The sequence below is a fragment of the Pogona vitticeps genome, chromosome 6, assembly GCF_051106095.1.
Source record: "Pogona vitticeps strain Pit_001003342236 chromosome 6, PviZW2.1, whole genome shotgun sequence".
NCBI classification, from domain to species: Eukaryota; Metazoa; Chordata; class Lepidosauria; order Squamata; family Agamidae; genus Pogona; species Pogona vitticeps.
In genome coordinates, this window is record NC_135788.1 from 97755268 (window position 1) to 97772768 (window position 17501).

Sequence of the window (17501 nt, forward strand, 5' to 3'; positions counted from 1 at the left end):
CTCACATCTCTTCTCAAACCATCTCTCGATGGATTGTGACAACTATAAAGTTGGCATACCAGTTCACCACAAAGCCTCTGCCTGTTGGCATTAAGGCTCACTCCACGAGGGCTGTTGCTACCTCTACAGCCTTCCTCCGAGGAGTACCTCTCCCAAACATCTGCAAAGCTGCTACCTGGGTGTGATCGGGTTCATTAAAGATCTGAAGCAGTTCCTCCTTTTTGGTGGGAAAAGACGACTGAGTCTCTTTTGAAATGTTAACAGATTTATTTAATTTAACATTAAGTGAGTCTACAACAACTTATAGTGGTTCAAAACCACTAAGATCTGGTAACTGTCCAAATTGTGAAGAAGATAATTCTGTCTGGAAATTGAGAAGATTCATTGAAGGGCTGGTCCAAGACATTCCCGATCAGTGGGCTTCCTCAGCGGAGCACTCCGGACCGCACATATTGTCCCACAAGAAGGGTGTCTAGCCCAATCCCTCTTCGGCAGTGGATGGTTGAAGGAAGGGTCTGGCCGAATCACCTTCTTCAAGTGACCTTGTCCCCGCGGAAAGACCACGATGGTACATTCTTGAGCTTCTGCTGATGTCCCCTTTTCTTTAGATTTGTCTGGGTCAGGTAGCAACCCTCCTACCTTCAAATTTGGGAAGTCCTCTAACAACCCACACATTCTATCATATTCATACTCTCTTTTTTGCTCCCTCTTTTTCCTCTCCTTCCTTCTTTCTCCCTCTCCTTGGTACACTGAACTGTCTCTTCCTACTTTGTTCCCATATATCCTCCTCCCACACAGGCAAAACTAATTCCTCCTCCCCTTTTCCCTCTCTCTCCTTCACTAGACAGATTTCAGTCTTCTCCTCTTTCCCCTTTGATTCCCTTCTTTTCCCTTCTTCCATACTGTTCACTTCACTCCATTGTGTGTGTGTGTGTGCATGCACACATGCATGCCTACTTTCTATCCTTATTTTTAAAGCTAAGCCCTTGTTGGGCTTTTGCTGGGGGTGGGGTCAACGTACTGTCTAACTTTCAGCTCTGCTGGGTGGGGCTCCAGCTTTCTCGCGACTGCATGCGCGACTCTACCCCCACCCCACCCAATGCACAGAGTTGCGTTGTAACCAGAACCTAACGTGATCACTGCGCGGAGGAGGAAGATGGCTGCACGAAGGGAAGCAGAGGCACGCACATGTGCACCCAACTTAAAGGGAACCTTGGGTGGGGTTTCTTCCCTAAATATAATTCTTTTCTACGTATCTTTGAAAATGTTGGGGTTTGCCCATGCATACTATACCTCCCTAATGTATATGAGTGGCACCATTTTGTTTTGATAAGCAATGATATTTTAAGCTTTCCTGTTGGAAATGAGGGAATTCTACTTGAATCTTCTCCTCTCTTCTTTTCCTCAGAGCCATCATGAAACTCAATGGCCACCAACTGGAGAACCATGCACTCAAGGTCTCCTACATCCCTGATGAGCAAACTGCGCAGGGTGCCGAGAATGGCCGTCGAGGGGGCTTTGGAACACGGGGTGCCCCAAGGCAAGGTTCTCCCGTGGCTTCTGGAGCCCCTGTGAAACAACAACCAGTAGACATCCCCCTCCGGCTTCTTGTTCCCACACAGTATGTGGGAGCCATTATTGGTAAAGAAGGCGCCACCATCCGTAACATTACAAAGCAGACACAGTCCAAGTAAGTCCCTGCTTCCTTAGCCGTGATAACTCAGGCCACTTTCCCCCCCTACCCTTTCACCTGGGGCCAGTCCTCTCTTTTGGCAGAGTAAGGGAACTGTCACATTTCCTAGATTCTGGATGTCATAAAAGGACTGTGAATGTTTAGTTATATAACCACATTATTATTGTACTTATACTGTGGAAGATGGGGAGAGGGACTTTTGGAATTTTTCTGTCACTTTTAGTAGCACAACCTGATTAGATTTGGGTAACCCTAATGCAAAGACCATCATTCTCTTAAGGAGCAGAAGAGTCAAATTTTGACACACACCCCAAAAATGGGGAGTGGCTAGTTTGTATTGGGAGCCTAACAGCGCACATGTTTTATTGGGGGTCACATGCAGCCTGCACTTTTTTCGCCCCTGGACTAAAGAGAAGATGATGCAGCTTCAGAGGACAAAAACAGCCTGTGTTATGGGTCCAGAAGGACTTGGTGCTGCAGATTTTAGATGCCATTTAGGACTACAGAATGAGAGTGTTATATATTTACAGATGTGCATATATTACATTTTGTGCCCCTCAAAATTGGTGGGAAAAACTGAGGAGTGGAATTTAGTAAATTAATATTATTGTAAGGTCATAAAATAATAATAATAATTTATTGTCATTGTAAGTATATACACAGTATACCCATACAACAAAATTCACAGACACCCAGAGACCAGACACATGCACACACATAAAATTCCCCAAACACCCCCCACCCACTAAAAGTCCCCCACTAAAAATACAAACATCTACACCGCAGGCCAAGTAACACATTCCAACTAATTATTCACTACTGGTGGTCTTTAAGCTCATTATTAATTGCAATTATAGCTCTGGGATAAAAACTATTGAGAAAACGTGTGGTCCGAGTCTTAATTGTTCTATATCTTCTGCCAGATGGTAACAGTTCAAAAAAGTTATAAGCAGGATGGGAAGAGTCTCTCAGGATGCTATGTGATTTCCTTAGACAGCGGGATGTGAAGATGTCATCCAGGGTTGGCAGCTGGAGCCCGATGATATTCTGGGCAATTTTAATGGTTCTCTGTAGAGCCTTTTTGTCCGCTACAGAGCTACTCCCAAACCATGCCAGAATGCCATAGGTTAGGACACTCTCAATGGTGCTGCGATAGTATGACAGAAGTAAATGCTGAGATAAATTTAACTTGCCGAGCATTCTCAGGAAATACAGCCTCTTCTGTGCCTTCTTCATTAGCATTAATATTTAAAATATTAAAATCATGAAGAAGCAGCCACAAAAAGAATATCTAAGTAACGTCTGGATTAGAAATCTGTTGTTTTACTATTATTTTGCCCTTTCTCTAAGGAACTTGGAGTAGCTTTCCCTCAGTTAGTTCTCCCAACAAAACCTTGAAGTAGGTTACACTTATGACTGGCCCGAGAATACCCAGTGGACTTAATGACGTAACAGGGACTGGGAATTAGGTGTTTCCAGTCTAGCCCAGATCTAACCACTGCACTATATAGTTCTCATTTTACTTTGTATGACTCCTGTGGGAAGGTATGGGAACTTCCCAATGTTTAGCATTGTTTTTATTGTAAATATTGGCTGGAATCCCATTACTAAGTTTTGCAAACAGCACAAATTGTTGTGGCAGATTACAGTAAGTTAAGAAATCTCTGTAGTTCTGATCTGTTGCATGCTGAGTTGTAGAACTCAGTACGCAACAGATGAGATCTACAGAGATTTCTTGTGATGATTTGTTTCCCAAAGTTTCACCATTTCCTTAACTGTGTAACAGGATTTCTGCCATTATGTTGCAGTTCAGCAACATAATGACTGAAATCATATTTTAGTGTGATGAGAATGAACTGGAGCAAAATATTGGCACATCTCTTCCTTCTGTTGCACAGTTGACTGATGGTACTTAATCTTCATTATATAAATAATAATTGTATGCCATCAAGTCAGTTCTGACTTGCTGTGTTCCTTCTTGGGGGTTCCTAGTATAAAGTACTCAGAAGTGGTTTACCATTCCCTTCATCTGGAGGCGTTCTAGGACCATGTCGCTTATCCAAGGCCACACAAGTTGGCTTTTTTCTTGAGATGCACAATTTAGAATTGAACTTCCAACCTCTGATCTGCAGCCAGGTGGCCAGCCCACTGAGCTATCTAGCCAGCAGGCTTCACTGTAGTGAGTTTGAAATGAGACAACTTCAAATCTGAGGTGTCGAAGTATCTGATAATTTTTGGCTGGTTTTTAGTTTCGATTGGCATATATGTTTTGCTATTCAGATGTTTTCTCTGTCCCTTTTGCATCCTGTGCAGGATCGATGTACACCGAAAAGAAAACGCTGGGGCAGCAGAGAAGGCAATCAGCATCCATTCAACCCCAGAGGGTTGCTCAGCTGCTTGCAAGATGATCCTGGAAATTATGCAGAAGGAGGCCAAGGACACAAAGACGTAAGGCTAGACTACTGCTGGGGCAAATTGTTGACTTGAACATAACCATAATATACATCCAACCACTGAACTTCAGCCATAGACAATTCTTTTTCTCTCAAGTCCGCTGTTGTTTTATGACCACTTTGACAGAAGAGGGATCTTTGCCAAGAGCATCAGTTTCTCTGCTTCATATGCTTGCCTATATCATCATCTCCCATCTTCTGAGAAGAACATCTGTCTTTTGAACTATGTGCAAACTTAGTGTTCCTGAATATAGCTATATGACAGTAATGCTCAACATTGGTGCATTGCTTCCAGTGTTCTGCAATTTTTGCATGCATTATCTGATTGGAATTCTTATGATGCACAGGAAATTGCTGTAGTCGCAGAAGCCACATTGTTGCCCTCCAAACCAATCCAGCAGCCCAAATCATTTAAGGACATACGTAGGCTCTCTCCAAAGCTGCCTCTCTCCCCTGATATTCCTGGCCCTGTTTCCTGCTGAACACCCAACAGAAATTCCTTCCCCCCCCCAAAAAAAAAAATTTAGAAAACTTATTTTTCTGGACTACAGTGCCCAGAATCCCCCAGCCTATATAGTTATTGGGAGTTACAATCCAAAAAAAAGTAAACTCTCTAACAACACAGAAAGGTATGTAAAAGTAGCTTTAGGGTGGGAAGGGTCTGTCGTGAGTGTGAGAGAGTGATCTAAGGCCACCTTATCAGTTCACTGAAAATTTGTGGTACTCCAAATGATGCTGGACAGCAACTTCCAGTCTTCCTTACTTTGGCTCTGCTGAGCGGAGGTGATGAGAGTTTGCAGTCCAGCATTGTATGAATGCTGCAGGTTTCCACCTTGACTTGGCTGATAAGGAATATAGAGAAGAATAGCTGAGAAGCAGGAAGGGTGACAGACAGTATTTCAGGAAGTAGCTTTGAAAAGGGGATTTGATATCCCCGTTGCCTCTTTAAAATTATTTCTCTGCAAAATGAGTTTTCAACATCTAATTTATATCTCTCTCTGCTGTGCGACATTTTGATTCTCAGTGGTTGTTCCTTGTGAGTCACATTTCATGCTCAGCCTCATTTTTTCAGATAAATTCTCATTTATCTGCCCGAACAAAGCCTGAATATCTGATTGCTGGAGGGTTCCAGCCTGTTCAGGGTTCACTCTCCATGCAAGTAAGTGGAGGCATAGGAGGCAGCTTGGAATGGCGCAGGGGTGAAGCAGGATGGAAAAAGCCATTACAACATTCCCAATTCACTTTCTTTCTCTTCCCCTCCCAGTGCTGATGAAGTGCCCCTGAAAATCCTGGCCCATAACAACTTTGTGGGAAGACTGATTGGTAAAGAGGGTCGCAACCTGAAGAAGGTGGAGCAGGACACAGAGACAAAAATCACCATCTCCTCGTAAGGCACATTGGGTTTTTTTTCCACTCTCCCTATTCACTTCCATGGTTAAAAAGCTTTATGCACAACTTGAAACCTGTCGGACTCCCTTCCCTTCTTTAGCAAGAGTGAGTGACAGTGTCTCGCAGAACCACTGCAGATATCAATCTGTGCTTTCAGCCATTTTAGACAGGGGAAAAAGTTGTGTTTCTGCAGTACTGATTCCCCAGATTCTCCTGCCATGATGCTAGTGGGAGTGATAGTCCAAAATGGAAACTTTGTCAAGTTCTAGGAAGGATGACATTTTTCAGCTACTTAATCCAGTAATCTTCCCTGTATATGAGCTAAAGGCTAGACCAGAGACAGGAAACTTTCAAGTGTGCATCTCAGCTCCTCAGTGTGTTAAGCCAGTAGTTCTTAACCTTGGGTTACTCAGGAGTTTTGGACTTCAACTCCCAGAAGCCTTCACCACCAACTGTGCTGGCTGGGGTTTCTGGGAGTTGCAGTTCAAAAACATCCGAGTAACAAAGGTTAAGAACCACTGTGTTAAGCAGTGGCAATGTTAGGTGAAAGGCTGGAAGAGAATTTGACACGGCTCTGAAGTTAGGGGAGATTTCTTAGTCCCCTGTATTCCTTGGTTTACGAAATTCTGTCTCTGTGAGCCATTCTTTCTCATGTAACCTCAGTTTATAGTATCAAGGATGTTGCTGTGGATAGAGCCTTCTGACGCAATGCTTCCTGTTTGTTACTTGATAGTAAACTTTACTCCTTATGACTACTGGTTCTGTAATAGTGCCACAGTGAGATCTGTATTGTGTCAACTTGTGTGAAATGAGGAGTGTATCTGAGAATCACAGGTCATAAAGAATTTTTGGGATAGTTGTTGTGGGTTTTTCGGGCTCTTTGGCCGTGTTCTGAAGGTTGTTCTTCCTGACGTTTTGCCAGTCTCTGTGGCCGGCATCTTCAGAGGACTTATTATTTATTTATTTATTCATTTATTCATTTATTCATTTATTCATTTATTCATTTATTCATTTATTTATTTATTTATTTATTTATTTATTTATTTATTTATTTATTTATTTATTTATTTATTTATTTATTTAATTTCTATCCCGCCTATCTGGTCATACTAGACCACTCTAGGAGGCTTACAATTGGAGCAACAATAAAATTATTAAAAACATTACAAATAGACAAAAATGGAAATCAAAGAATATAAAAGAAAAATCGTCAGGGATTATCTGTTGGGAAAGCCTGCCTATACATCAGTGTTTTCAATTGTTTCTTAAAAATGCCCAGCGAGGGAGCCGCGCGAATCTCAGGAGGTAAGTTGTTCCAGAGGTGAGGAGCCACCGCCGAGAAGGCCCGATTTCTGGTCTTTTCCTTCCGGGCCTCTCTCGGCGTCAGGCTCCTCAGCCTCACCTCCTGGCTCGCACGGGTGACACGGGTAGATCTAGGTGGGAGAAGGCATTCCACCAAATATTGAGGTCCTAAACCGTTTAGGGCTTTATAAGTAAGCATCAACACTTTGAAGTCGATGCGGAATCGGATGGGCAGCCAATGCAATGCGGCCAGAGTGGGCGAGATATGTTGGTATCTTCTCACTCCACTGAGTAATCTGGCCGCAGCATTCTGCACCACCTGTAGTTTCCGCAGCAGCCTCAAAGGTAGCCCCACGTAGATTAGGAACTTGATTAGGAACTCTGTCCATGCTCTGTGTTGCTGTAATTTTTGGGATTCTTTCTATTAGGAGCTCTACCATTAGACAGGCTGGGGCAAGCACCAGATTTTTAGCACCATAAAGAGGTAGTGTTAATGATTTATTTATTATTATATTTTTATTTCCTGTGAGGTAGGAAGATAAAAATCTTCATCCTTCCCAGAACTTGACAGAGGTACATTTTTCTTTGCACTAAATGAAAAAAAAAGATCTGGGAAGTGTTAGGAATTACGTACCATGACTTTCAGGTGTGGGGGGGAGTGAGTCCTTTGGCTCAAGTGGCAGAATGGCTTAGGTTGGTCCTTTCTGTCTGCTTGAGAGCAAAAAAAATGTTGCCTTCAGCCCCATCCTGCAGACCAGGTATTTATGGAGTATAACCCCCACTTTTTCTTTTTCCTGTCCTTTTCATCTTCTCTTCTTTTTTCTTTTCTTTTCCTCTTCTCTTCTTTTCTTTGCCTCCCTCACCATAGTCTGCAGGATTTGACGCTGTACAACCCTGAAAGGACCATCACTGTCAAAGGCTCGATTGAGAACTGCTGCAAAGCAGAGCAAGAGATCATGAAGAAAGTAAGGGAGGCCTATGAGAACGACGTGGCAGCTATGAGTGTGAGTATGTCCATGACACATCTGTCTTTTCCATGCCTGGGCATTTTGGTGCTCCTCTGACCTCCCATCTACAGCCGACACAGTCTTCTCTTCACTGGTGTCGATCTATTGAGAAGCTGTGAAATCAGTCAGCTGATCTGTATTATTTAGAGCCTAAATAGGACCAGCACAAAGAACCACATATTTGTGGTTCTGTTACTCGTACATAACCATGTATCATGATATTCAGAAGAAATTGGAAATACAGATGGAGCACTCCACCAAGCTACTGTCGGAGTGTCCTCAGGCCCTTTTCTTATTGACACCAGTGACTCCAGCAGCTGTTACTAGCATTGACCACCATCTTGTTCACATTAGCCAGTCCTGATATTGACAGAACATGTTCCAGAAATCCTGGTATGAAATTCAGTGTTGTATCAAAGATAAACGATGTGCTGATGCCATGTTTCATGACTGATAGCTGCACCAGGTGTCGAAGTAGCAATAAAGGAGGTGGTGTGCAGACTTTAAACATCAGGAGCTAATGGTGATGACTTGTACAGAGTTGATGAGGAAGAACGTTGTGTAGCCTCAGTCCTTCTATCCCATTTTCTCTTGTTGTGAGTATTATGATTCTCACATGTGGGATTATATAGTAGCAAATGACTATTCAAAGGAACACATCTATAGGTAAGTGTTCTGTTCCCCCTTTACCTGCTGGCTTTCCATGGCCTTTAGAATGCCTAGAGATTGCCTCTAGAGAATTTCTAGACACTCTGGAGCCAGTTTTGGGGGTGTACTGCATGGTGCATTGGGAAGAACATCTTCCCTTCCTTCCTCTGGATTCTGCTGTTTCACCACTGGTAGCTTGGCACTGAATCCTGCCCAAATATCCTTCAAAAGATACTGATCTGTGATATTTTATAGGTCATTGCAATACTGTACATGCTGATTGTACTCTTTCATTTTTAATTCTTGAATCAGAGGATTATAATGACCAAGAGTCTGGAGCAACTCCACTAATAAAGATAGTAATATTTGAGAGTTTTTAGCTTAGAAAAAAAAACAGAAGAAATAATCAGAGGCAAGAGAGATGTGGATACAGTTATACACGGTGTGGCGAAGGAAGATGGGGGAAGTTGTGCTTCCGCCATAATACTAGAATACATTGTTGGTTGCCTAGTGAAAATGAATAGTGTAAGATTGCTGACAGACGACAGGACGTACAGCTATAGTTAAACAATGAAATTCAGTATGATAAGAAGTAGCAGTAGCTGCCAACTTGAATGGTGTTAAAAGAGAATAAGGCCATCAGTGACTATTAGCGCTTGGAAACCTTACTGATACAGCTAGTGCACTAGCATAAAGTGCAATAAAAGTAGCTTGCTGATTGCTATAGTATATATGTAATAAAAAGTAATGTTGCTTATTAATAATTCATTATTATCACATTACTTTTAATTGATTTTGTTAAAAATAGAAATCATTACAAGGAAACAAAAAACAACAACCAGATGTTCCCCAAAGAATCTTTAAAAATAAATATTACGCGTTATGTAAAAAAAACAGTGCTTACTTTGTTCTTGCTAAAATGCTTACAGCTGATGAGATTGCCTTCCTTTTGAGAAAAAGAATAAAAGGGAATAATAAGAATACAGTGGTGCCTCGACTTACAAAAGTAATCCGTATTGGAACGGTGGCCACAACTTGAAAATTTCATAAGTCGAAGCACCATTTTCCATAGGAATGCATTGCAAACCATTTAATCCATTCCGACCACAGAAAAAAATCACCAAACGCGAGGCAGAGGGCAGCAAGGGCGGCTTTGAATTTCTCGCCCTTTCCCCCTGCCTTTTGTAGGTCGAAGCTCCGGCCGCAAGTCGAACAAAGTTTTTGCAGCCAGAGCTTTTCGTACCTCGAAATTTTCGTAAGTAGGGACGTTCTTAAACTGAGGCTCCACTGTATTATATCGAATGTATTATTTTCGAGCTCTAATCATAGTGATATATCAGAAGCAGCATCCTTCTGAATTCCAGAAGCTATAGGATAATAGCCAAAATGTGTTAACGTGATCGTGCTTGTGGGCTTCCCAGTAGCAGCCCAACGACCACAGTGAGAACAGGAAAGTGGACTAGGTAGGTCATTAGTCTAATCTTCTGTTCTTTGGCCGTGGTCTTTAAATTGTGTGCCATAAAGTCACTTCCAACTTATGGCAGCCCTTTTCAGGGTACAGAGTGTTCAGAAATGGTTTACAATTCCCATCTTCTGGGGGCACTCTGGAACTGTGGAACTTGCCCAGGATTCCACAAACTTTTCTTTCTGGGAGTCACAGTGGGGAATTGATCTCCCAACTTTAATCTCCAAAATTCAATTAAAAACATGGCTTTACATCCAGGCCTTCCCTCCTGTCAGCATTTAACTTCCTTTCTTTTTCCTTTCTCTCTTTTCTTTATTATTATTTTTGGAATGTTTCGTTATTGATGATGCTAATGGATTTCTATTATTTTAACTGTATATATTTTTGTTGTTAGCCGCCCAGAGTGGTAGAATATACCAGATGGGTGGGATATAAATCAATCAAATAAATACATAAATAAATAAAATAAACAACCTCTACTCCTCCAACCGGATGCCCAACTCACTGTGCTGTTCAGCTAGCTATTATTGTCCTGCCTCTGCAAAAATGCATGCACCTCTGCTGATGGAAGTGTTGTAGTAATGTGTGAAATAAACCTGTTACTTATTTTCTCTTTTAGCTACAGTCACACCTGATACCTGGCCTCAATTTAGCTGCTGTTGGCCTTTTCCCTGCCTCTTCCAATGCAGTGCCACCTCCTCCAAGTAGTGTCTCTGGAGCAGCCCCGTACAGTTCTTTCTTGGTAGGCTTGCAGTCTGGTTATCTCTGGGGAACTGGGTGATTGTTCTCTCCAACCTTTAAAGCCCATTCACACAAAGGGCAATGTGATCTCGCTGATGCATAGCACAAAATTTTAGCATTTTGTTCTTTTGATGATATCCTATATTTTCCATCTACAATTCAAGTTCTATTTGTTTTTAAAGCACATGTGGGATAATTCTATAGGTGTTTGCTCAGTCTGACCTATGAAGTTCAATGGAGCCTCTTCCTAGAAAAGTATTTATAAAGTTCTGGCATTTTTGCTAGGCTAGGGAAATTTCTTCATGTCAAGCTCTGTGTTATCTCTGTCAAATTTGTCAGGAACCATCATCCGGCAGTGGTTGCAGCCAGGTCTAAAATTGGGCAGAACCAGGGCCAAAGAGGGCCAAGTTTTCAAAGCAGGTTGATGTCATTCCATGTATTTCTCACTTCTGCCTTTGAAGCTGCTTTCTCTCTGGTCTTATCTGCATGATGAGATTTTTAATTGGCCTAAATGTGTGTGGAATTTGAACATTTAGAGCAGTGCTCAACATTAGTACAGTGGTGCCTCGCATTACGATGTTAATTCGTTCCTGCGAAATCGCTGTAGAACGAAAACGTCGTAATGCGAAAAGAAAAAACCCATTGAAACGCATTAAATGCATTCCAAAGGGCTGTAAACTCACCGTCCAGCGAAGATCCTCCATAGGGCGGCCATTTTCGCTGCCTGTGCAGCGAGGAATCCGTCCCAGAAAACAGCGGGGGGCCGTTTTGTTTACCCGGCGGCCATTTTGAAACCGCTGATCAGCTGTTGGAAAATCATCGTTTTGCAAAGAATCGGTTCCCGAAGCAGGGAACCGACCATCACAAAACGAAATTCCCCCATAGGAAACATCGTTTTGCGATCACAAAAAGTTCATTGTAATGCGGTTTCATTGTTAAATGGGGCAGTCGTAAAGCGAGGCACCACTGTATATGCTTATTCAATTATTAACTTTAACAGCTATTTACTGGACCTCTAGTTTGGGATTAAAGGTGATTTATTTTTGGTTTTGTTTATGTAAGCAGTTCTTACGTAACAGACAGCAGTTTTTAGCTTAAAATGTGTTAAATAGATGCATCTTAGCTTAACTGATACTGAGTGGTGGCTTTTGTACTTTCTCTTGACAGCCTCCTGAACAAGAAACAGTGCACGTCTTTATCCCTGCCCAGGCTGTGGGTGCAATCATTGGCAAGAAGGGACAGCACATCAAACAGCTGTCCAGATTTGCAAGTGCCTCCATCAAGGTGCCCCTTCCTTTTTCTGTCTCTTCAGTCCTTTAACCATTGTGATTGACCGGCCACTGTGTGAAGCAGTGGTTGCTGTGGTGGTTACAAAACAAACTAACAAAGTAGAAATATCCATCACACCCTTTTCTTTGCATTCGTTTCTACAGTTGAGAAAGCCAGTGTGGTGGCTCAGCTGAAAAAAAACAAGGCACTGGAGCATAGTTCACAAGGAAGTTCTCCTGTGGGGGCCACATAAATATGATACAGCTTCCCTTCAGTTGATTACATGGGAGACATCTTAATGTATGTGTTACATTTATGTCTTGGCTTTCTTTCAAGGAGCTTAAAGTGTCCATAGTCCTCCCCATTTTAATCATCACAGTACCTGCCTGAGTTAAGTGAGGTTGAGAGGTAGTGACTGGTCTAACCTGTTCAGGCTGATGGTAGAGTAGGTTTTGAACCCAACACCAAGATCTTGGTACTTTAGTACAGTGGTCCCCAACCTTGGGCCTCCAGATGTTCTTGGACTGCAACTCCCAGAGGCTTTCGCCACCACTTCTGCTGGCCAGGATTTCTGGGAGTTGAAGTCCAAGAACATCTGGAGGCCCAAGGTGGGGGACCACTGCTTTAGTAGACAACATCAGCCAAATAAGACTTTCTTTCCATCCTGATCCTGTTATAGCTCCCCATGATGTGGGAAATCTCCAAAAGTCTTCTCAGCCTAACGGGGCAAGTTTTAAGGGTTTGCTGCCATCCTACTTTCACTTCTTGGTGGAAGAAGTTGGCTGGAAGTACACCATTGGATTCTGGTTTGGGTCTCCTCAGTTCTAGCCTGAAACTCCAACTGCTGCATGTTGCAAGCTCTCAAGATGCCCTTCGATTCTGTCATTAGACTTCAGTCCAAGCATTGATACAGCTTGCCGTGGGACCTTGAGCAAGCCATGGCATCTCAGTCTTTGTTTGCCCCCTTGTGTAACTTCTCCTAAATGAAAACTGGATTTGGCTCATGGGGTGACTGTCAGGTCAAGTACTTCCAACTTTTTCTCTTCATGTAGGGGGCGCTGTGTGATGTAGTGGTTAGAGCCTTGGATCTGGGAGGTCCAAGTCTCCACTGAGCCATGAAACTTCATTGCATGAAGAAAGCCCTGTGGACTGCCTTAAGATCTTTGCCAGAAAGGCAAGAAATATAACTAAGGGTGTGACCAGACAGGGTTTAGGTCACATTTGGAGTGCTGAGAGTGTGGTCTTCTTTGCTCTATTTGGCAAGAACCAGGCAACGTACTGCAGATGGCTGTCCCTTGTTCTGTCCTCTGTCTGGATCTTTTTGATGATGTGGTAATGCTGCTCTGTTCTTGGAGTGGGCTCTGCAATTCAGACTGGATGCATGGGGCACTTTTAAGATCACACCCGGGAAGCTAGTGTGATCTTTATGTCCTTATCTGGTCACATCCTAGATAACAGCAACAACACGAGTGCTCTGCTTGTCAATGCTTGAAAGTGCCTGAACCTCTAAAATATATAGATTTCTCTCAGTCTGTTGCCAAGATAGATGTAACTTTTTTTGTACTTCCCAGACTCACCCCAAAGCAGGAGTAACATATAGCTGACTTTCTGTTTCTTTACACAGTGCCTTGACGATCCACACACAGTTCTATATCATTGTGGCACTGTTGGTACAATGTTTGTGTGCCTGAACAAAGTCCAGTGCCATATCTGTATAATTTCAAGGCCTCTTCTCTGTTCTTGCATTCAGTACAGTGGAGTCTTGACCTATGGACTTAATCCGTATTGAACAGTGTCCCTAGATTGAAAGTCCGTAGGTTGAAAATGCATTCCCCATAGGAATGCATTGAAAACCCATTAATACGTTGCGGCCCAAGAAAAAAATACCCCCCCAAATAAAAACAAAACTAAAACACTGGAAGCCCCTGGCGCTGCAAAAAAACAAAACAAACACAAACACAACCCCACCAGCCCAATCCCACCCTGCAAAAGACCCCAAAAAGTTTTTAAAAAGCAAAAAACAGCACCTTACCTGCACTGCCGCGACCACCGCTGCCAGGAGGCCTCCTGGACTCTAATCCCCATTGCTGGGCCTGGCCTCTGCCACCGGACCAGGGCTACGGCCGCTGGGCCTGGCCTCCGCCGCCGCCTTTCTGCCCCACCGCCAGGCTTTGCCGCTGCTGAAACCACCATCGGGCGCAGCACTTTGGGAGAAGCCGCGCGGTGGGGGAAAAAGGCCGGATCGGCTCCTGCCTCTCTTCCCCGCCATCCAGCTTCTCCCGAAGGGCTGCCCCCAATGGCAATTTTGGCAGTGGAGAAGCCGGGCAGCGGGGGAGAAAGGCAGGACTCACCCCAGGGTAGACCCTTGCTTCCATCCCTCCCTCCCTGAAATTCAAGGGCACTCTGTGTGTTCCCTTTTTGTGTCCTCAGAGCCTCCCTTTTCCAAACCGTTGGGGCGAAAGAGCTAAAGAAGCAGCCTCTTTGCCACCAATGGTTTGAATTTCCCACCCTTTTTCCATGCCTTTTTCGGTCCATACGTCGAAGCTCCAGCCGCAAATTGATCCAAAATTTTGCGGCTGGAGCTGTCTGTATGTCGAAAAGTCTGTAAGTGGGGCCATTCATAGGTCGATACTCCACTGTAGTATCCCACCTGTTAAGCCACAGGTCAGTTTGTGACTTGCTGCCAGCTCCTGTCAGCTCTGCCTCTGAACATTGCAGTCCACTTAATGTTCCCTTTCTTGCTACTCCTGTCTTTTTGCATTTGTGAGTCTGTGGATCAACTTTTGACCCAGTTCATTTTGAACCCACAGCTTTGGAACCAAGGAGGGATGGCGTATGTACCAGGGCTTGGAAAAATCTCCTTTTGATTTAGAGACTAGCAAAGAGATTATGAGAGCTATAATTCAAAATGTAACTTTTTCCTGGCTTCTTAACGAACCCTACTGATAAATTTCACTAGTTAACCAGAAGGCTGAGAAAGCCCTTTATGTCTTTCATTCTTCTGTTGTCTCTTCCAGATTGCTCCTGCTGAGACACCGGATTCCAAAGTGCGAATGGTGATAATCACTGGACCACCAGAAGCCCAATTCAAGGTGTCTTCCCTTCACTTGGTTATGCATGCTACTGGTAGAAGTGTAATTACAGGGGGCATGCACAAGATTACAGGAATCAGTTCTTTCTTTATTATTCAAATAGATGCTTCTCAAACCTTTTTGCCAGCAATTTTGAGACAGTGCCATAGATGGTCTGAAATAGCTGCCACAGAGGAATGTGCCTGTTTAGAAAATGTCTGCAATACAAACAACCAAAGAAGGGAGTGGGAAATCTGGACTGGGATAGATGTTGTTCACAAAGTGCCCATTTCTCTTTTTCCTTCTTCAGTGCTTTAACCCCTATGATTTCTGTGGGCACACATTTCATCCCTAGGGCTAAACCTTGTCTTTAGTTCCAGCTAGAGTAGACCCATTACATCAGTAGGATTTATGTAGGTGTTGGTTTAATGAGTCCCATCCAGTCAGTTGGCTAAGAATGGCTGAGTTTAATGGTTGGATTTAAACCTTGTTAGTTCCAGATGCATGGCATTGCACAGCTGTCTGTTCAGGGAATCAGCAAGCATCTGTTAAACTTTGCTTTAATGTTGCTCAAAGCTGTGTGCAGGTACAGATTAAAGCATGTTCATCATCAAACATTGGTTAAAACAGAGCAGCAGCTATACTAAAGCACAGCCATTCCCAAAGCTGTAAGGCAGAGGTGAGGATATTTTGCCACTGACTAAACGAAGAGTTATAATCTCCAGATATAATGCTTCCAGAGTTCTGGATTTGTTTTAACTTTTAACAAATCTGGAGAATGAACGTTCTTAGTGATTTCTGCACAGTTCTAGAAATTCTCTGGAACTCAGTCAGGTTTGAGGTTCAGCTTCTTACAAGTATGTTGCAAAACTACCTTAGTACCTTGGTTTACGAATTTATTGCGTTCTATGGGACATTATGTAATGCGGAAAATTCGGAAACCGAAACACTGATTGCCATAGGAATGGGGGCAACGCTACAAATCTCCAGGCACAATGCATCCTGGGGAAACTTTCTTCGTACTCCAAAAAAAAACCTGGAAAAAAAAACGTAAACCGAGGCATTATTTTCAATGGATTTTGCTTCATAAACTGAAAATTACGTTAACCAAGGTGTTCGTAAACTGAGGTACCACTGAATCTTAAGGCAATCTCACATTATTCTGAAAAGTATCTTTTATGAATCCATTTTATGTCTTCAGTTGATTCCCATTGGTAAGGTGCAGATATGCATTTATTTCAGTGTGCACACTGAAAACTCATGAAGGAGAACCATATACAGTGGTGCCCCGCATAACGAGCGACTCATTTAACGCCGAATCCGCATAGCGATGTGTTTTTTGCGATGTTTCTAATGGTAAAACATTGCTTTGCGATGATCGGTAAGTGTTTCGCTTACCGATTTTCGCATAGCGATGTTTTTTTAAACAGCTGATCGGCGGTTCCAAAATGGCTGCCGGGTAAAGAAAATGGCCACCCGCTGTGTTTTCGCGCCTTTTCCTCGCTTACCGGGCAGCGAAAATGGTGGCCGCATGGAGGATTTCCGCATAACGGTGAGTTTTTTGCCCATAGGAACACATTAAACGTGTTTTAATGCGTTCCTATGGGCTTTTTTGCCCTGCATAGCGACGAATCCACATAGTGATGATTTTTTCGGAACAGATTATCGTCGCTATGCGGAGCATCACTATACAGCTTCTTGCCTTTGAGCATTTCCCTTGGTCTGGTGCCCGTTATGTTCTGTAGATTTGTGTATATCTCTAGAGATGACAGTGATTTTTTAGATGTTTTTGGACAACAACCTACACCATACCTTCCTATTAGCCACATTGGCTATGGAGTGGACATCTGAAGTGCCATACATTCTCCAGACCTGCTGCATAGCAAGAGCAGATTAAGTCTCCAAGTCTGGATCCTTCTATAGCTAAAATCCTAAAGATGAAAACGAATTTGGAGATTGGGCAAAGCTGTTCTAAGTTCTATAACTTTGTATGAAAATCTGATTGCTCCTGCAATCATCTGATTGTTTAATAACTCTTTAGTCTCCGCTTCCTTCTCCACCTTCCAGGCTCAAGGGCGAATTTATGGAAAGCTTAAAGAAGAGAACTTTTTTGGGCCCAAAGAAGAAGTGAAACTGGAGACACACATCCGTGTCCCTGCTTCAGCTGCAGGGAGAGTCATTGGCAAAGGAGGCAAAACAGTGAGTGCAGGGTTGGGCTTGCCAAGAGTTAACGAGGAAACAAGCCGCTGAGTATGTCTAGGATTCCTGTAATCAGAGATGGAATGATCATGGCCCAATGATGATAGTGTTTGATTTTCCTGAATGTTGACCTTTCAGACGTGCCGTGTTTGTAAGGCTCACAGCTCACAACTGAAGCACATTCTTCCCAAAGTTAATATTGGGGTACACACTTAAAACTTAAACCTGCTAAAAGTTAACAGACGGCTAGAAGACTAAGTCATG

The 17501-nt window shown here is 43.1% G+C and overlaps 1 protein-coding gene across 4 annotated transcripts in view; it reads left to right on the forward strand.

Moving 5' to 3' along the window:
• The window catches only part of IGF2BP1 (insulin like growth factor 2 mRNA binding protein 1), a 106689-nt gene that overhangs the window by 68504 nt on the left and 20684 nt on the right, over window positions 1-17501 (forward strand). For all 4 annotated transcript variants that reach the window (XR_012088638.2, XR_012088637.2, XR_012088639.2 and 1 more), the window contains exons 6-13: window positions 1409-1690; window positions 4007-4141; window positions 5411-5533; window positions 7706-7841; window positions 10577-10699; window positions 11866-11982; window positions 14985-15059; window positions 17106-17237. Coding sequence is in view for 1 of the 4 variants with exons in the window: in XM_020814726.3 (XP_020670385.1) it covers window positions 1409-1690; window positions 4007-4141; window positions 5411-5533; window positions 7706-7841; window positions 10577-10699; window positions 11866-11982; window positions 14985-15059; window positions 17106-17237 (1123 nt within the window). In the remaining 3 variants the exon portion in view is untranslated. The remainder of the gene's footprint in view (window positions 1-1408; window positions 1691-4006; window positions 4142-5410; window positions 5534-7705; window positions 7842-10576; window positions 10700-11865; window positions 11983-14984; window positions 15060-17105; window positions 17238-17501) is intronic.